A 3,685-nucleotide genomic window follows, 5' to 3' on the forward strand; every position below is an offset into this window, starting at 1 on the left:
CCCCAGATCGGGCGGGGCCCCGCGGGATTTGCTCCCAGTGGCTCCAGTTCAGATTCCAGAGGGAACTGGGAATGGAGGGGACCCGGAGAATGATGGAGGTAAAGTGGGAAAAATTGGGAAAAATTGGGAAAAATCTGGAAAAAAATGGGAAAAAATGGGAGAAAATTTGGGGGAAAAATTGGGAAAAATTGGGAAAATTGGGGGAAAATTGGGAAAAAATTGGGGAAAAATTGGGGAAAAATTGGGGGAAAATTGAGGGAAAAAATGGGAGAAATTGGGGGAAAATTGGGAAAAATCTGGAAAAAAATGGGAAAAAATGGGAGAAAATTTGGGGGAAAAATTGGGAAAAATTGGGAAAATTGGGGGAAAATTGGTGGAAAATTGGGGAAGATTGGGGAAAAATTGGGAAAAAATGGGGCAAAATTGGGGAGAAATTGGGGAAAATCTGTAAAAATATGGGAAAAAGTCAGGGAAAAGTTTGGGGGAAATTGGGAAAAAAATGTGGAAAAAAATCCTAAAAATTGGGAAAAAAATGGGGAAAAAACGGGGCAAAAATTGGGGGAAAATTTGGGAAAAAATGGGGAAAAATCCGGAAAAAATTGTGTGAATTGACCCCAAAGTGTCCCCAAATGTCCCCTAAATGTCCCCAAATGTCCCCAAGGTGCTGTGGACGGGGCTCCCCTGCCCCAATTTCCTTCTGTTGGTGACCTGCGCCCTCCTCGAGCTGCTCGGGGACATTGGAGATATCGGTGGTGACATTGGTGACGTCATCAGTGACATCGGCGGTGGCATCGGTGACGTCATCGGTGACATCGGTGACATCGGAGGTGGCATCGGTGATGTCAGTGGTGGCATCGGTGACGTTGGTGACATCGCTGGTGGCATTGGTGACGTCACCAGTGGCATTGGTGACACCATTGGTGACATCGGTGACGTCGGTGGTGGCATTGGTGACGTCATCGGTGGCGTCAGTGACGTCACAGGTGACATCGGTGGCGCCTTTGGGGACATCGGTGACGTCATCGGGGCCGACAGTGACAGCGACAGCGACGGCGATGGGGACAAGGTGGGGACATTGGGGACATTGGGGACATTTGGGGACATTTGGGGACACTTTGGGGACATTTTCCCCCAATTTTCCCCCAATTCTCCCCCAATTTTCCCCAATTTTCCCCCAATTTTCCCCAATTTCGCCCAATTTTTCCCCCAATTTTTTTTCCCAGTTTTTCCCAATTTTTCCCATTTTCTCCCAATTTTTTCCCCAATTTTCCCCATTTTTTCCCAATTTTTCCCCGATTTTTCCCCAATTTTTCCTATTTTTTCCCCACTTTTTCCCCAATTTCCCCCAATTTTTTCTCAATTTTTTCCCCAATTTTCCCAATTTTCCCCAATTTTTCCCAATTTTCCCCCAGTTTTTCCCAATTTTTCCCATTTTTTCCCCTTTTTCCCAGTTCTCCCCAGCTCTCGATGTCGGTTCCGTTCTCAGCCGGGCCGAGGGGATTTTTCTGCAGCTGAAGGCGGCCACGGTCAGTGACCCCAAAATCACCCAAAATTACCCCAAAATAACCCCAAAATTATCCTAAAATCACCCAAATTTTTCCCAAAATTTACCCAAAAATTACCCCAAAATGACCCAAAAATTACCCAAAAAATTACAAAAAAAAGACCCCAAAGTGACCCCAAAATCACCCAAAATCACCCAAAATTACCCCAAAATTAACCCCAAAATTACCCCAAAATTTACCCCAAAATTACCCCAAAATTTACCGCAAATGACCCTAAAATTGACCCCAAATGACCCCAAAATTGACAAAAAAATGACCCCAAATGTCCCAAAATGACCCAAAAATGACCCCAAAAATTACCCAAAAATGACCCCAAATAACCCAATATTACCCAAATTGACCCAAACCCAATCCCAAAATTACCCAAAAATGACCCCGGAAATTACCCCAAAATGAACCCAAAAAAAAATGACCCAAAAATGACCCCAAAGTGACCCCAAAATGGCCCAAAATGACCCCAAAAATTACAAAAAAATGACTCCCAAATGGCCCAAAATTGACCCCAAAACTGGTGCAAAATGTCCCAAATGTCCCTAAATGTCCCTAAAATGTCCTAAAATGACCCCAAATTTCCGAAAATGTCCCAAAATGATCCCAAAAATTACAAAAAATGACCCAAAATGACCCAAAAGGACCCTAAAAGTGACCCCAAATGACCCCAAAATTACCCAAAATGCCCAAAATGTCCCAAATCTCCCTAAAATGTCCCAAATGTCCCAAAATTACCCGAAATGACCCCAAAATGTCCCAAAATGTTGGGAATTGACCCCAAATCTCCCGCAGGATCTGCCCCCGGCCCTTCAGGAGCTTTTGGGATTGGGGGGACCCCCCCCGGAGCCGCCGCCGCCCCCAGAGTGACCCCAAAAAAAAGCCAAAATCACAAAATCCAAAAATTTGGGATCCCGAAAACCCCAAAACCCAAAAAAACCCCAAAAATTTGGGATAAAGAAGCCAAAATCTCAAAATTTGGGACCCCAAAGCCCTCAAATTGGGACCCAAAAATCCCAAATTTTGACCCTAAAACGCCTAAAATCCTGAACTGGAAACCCCAAAATCCCAAATTTTGACTGCAAAAATCCCAAATTTGGGATCCTAAAATCCCTAAAACCCGAAAACCCCTAAAGCCCAAATTTAGACCCCACAAACCCCCAAAAATCCCAAAATTTGGGACGCTACAATCCCAAAAACCAAAAAACCCTGAAATCCCAAATTTTGACCCCAAAAAAATCCCAAAATTTGGGATCCAAAAAACCACAAAATCCCAAAATTTGGGAGCCCAAAAAACCCAAAAACCCCAAAGTCCCAAAATTTGGGATCCTAAAAACCCCAAAATTCCAAAATTTGGGACTCCAAAAACCCCGAAATCCAAAAAAAACCCCAAAAATCCGAAAATTTAGACCCCAAATTAAAGTGGAATGCTCATTAATATTCATGACCATCCTCATTAATATTCATTAATAAAGATATTAAAACTGCCAAGCTCATTAATATTCATGAGGGTGGAGCTGGCCCCGCCCCTCCCGGTTCATCCTGGATGGAAATTGGGGGCGTGGCCTTCACTGGAGGGGCGTGGCCTCTCCAAAGGGGGCGTGGCTGCGGTAGTGGGCGTGGCCTTGCAGTGACCACTGAGTCAATGGGGAAAGGGGCGTGGCCTAAATGAGGGCGTGGCCTAATCGGGGGCGTGGCAATTGCGAACGTAGTGGGCGTGGCCAGGGACACCTTTCAGGGCTGGGGGGCGTGGCCTGGACTGGGAACAGCGGTGGGCGTGGCCAGAACTGGGCGTGGCCTCTCAGTTGACAAACCACGCCCCCGGTAATTGTGGGCGTGGCCATTGCCGCGGGTGGGCGTGGCCTCTCAGATGAGGGCGTGGCCTCCCTGCCCCTTTCTGGGCGTGGCTTCTGCCACTCCTTTCAGCCGTGGGCGTGGCCGTGGGCGTGGCCACGGTCGGAGTCATTCCCATTGGATATAAAAGGTTTTGTGGGCGTGGCCAAAGGTGGGCGTGGCCTAAAGGTAGCGCCGTTATTGGATGCGGGGGGGGGGTTTGCTGTGGGCGTGGCCAAGAGTGGGCGTGGCCACTGTCAACAATATTCCCATTGGATATAAAAGGGTCTGTGGGCGTG

At 46.9% G+C, this 3,685-nt stretch overlaps 1 protein-coding gene across 1 annotated transcript; it reads left to right on the top strand.

The window, feature by feature from the left end:
* Positions 1 to 11: 11 nt before the first annotated feature.
* LOC130587907 (uncharacterized) lies at positions 12 to 2,426 on the top strand. Its single transcript, XM_057388879.1, has 4 exons — positions 12 to 98; positions 662 to 1,066; positions 1,452 to 1,526; positions 2,349 to 2,426. The coding sequence occupies exons 1-4, from the start codon at positions 72 to 74 to the stop codon at positions 2,421 to 2,423; spliced, it is 582 nt and encodes a 193-aa protein (XP_057244862.1). The 5' UTR covers positions 12 to 71; the 3' UTR covers positions 2,424 to 2,426.
* The last annotated feature ends 1,259 nt before the right edge of the window (positions 2,427 to 3,685 follow it).

This window comes from Malurus melanocephalus, unplaced genomic scaffold, assembly GCF_030028575.1.
Source record: "Malurus melanocephalus ecotype Western Australia unplaced genomic scaffold, MMel_1.1 scaffold_2676, whole genome shotgun sequence".
NCBI lineage: Eukaryota > Metazoa > Chordata > Aves > Passeriformes > Maluridae > Malurus > Malurus melanocephalus.

Excerpts from the sequence above, each read along its gene's own strand:
- LOC130587907 (XM_057388879.1), top strand. The coding sequence starts at position 72 with ATGGAGGGGACCCGGAGAATGATGGAG. Across the intron at positions 99-661 it reads GGACCCGGAGAATGATGGAG|GTGCTGTGGACGGGGCTCCC; the intron begins GTAAAGTGGGAA and ends AATGTCCCCAAG. Across the intron at positions 1,527-2,348 it reads TGCAGCTGAAGGCGGCCACG|GATCTGCCCCCGGCCCTTCA; the intron begins GTCAGTGACCCC and ends AATCTCCCGCAG.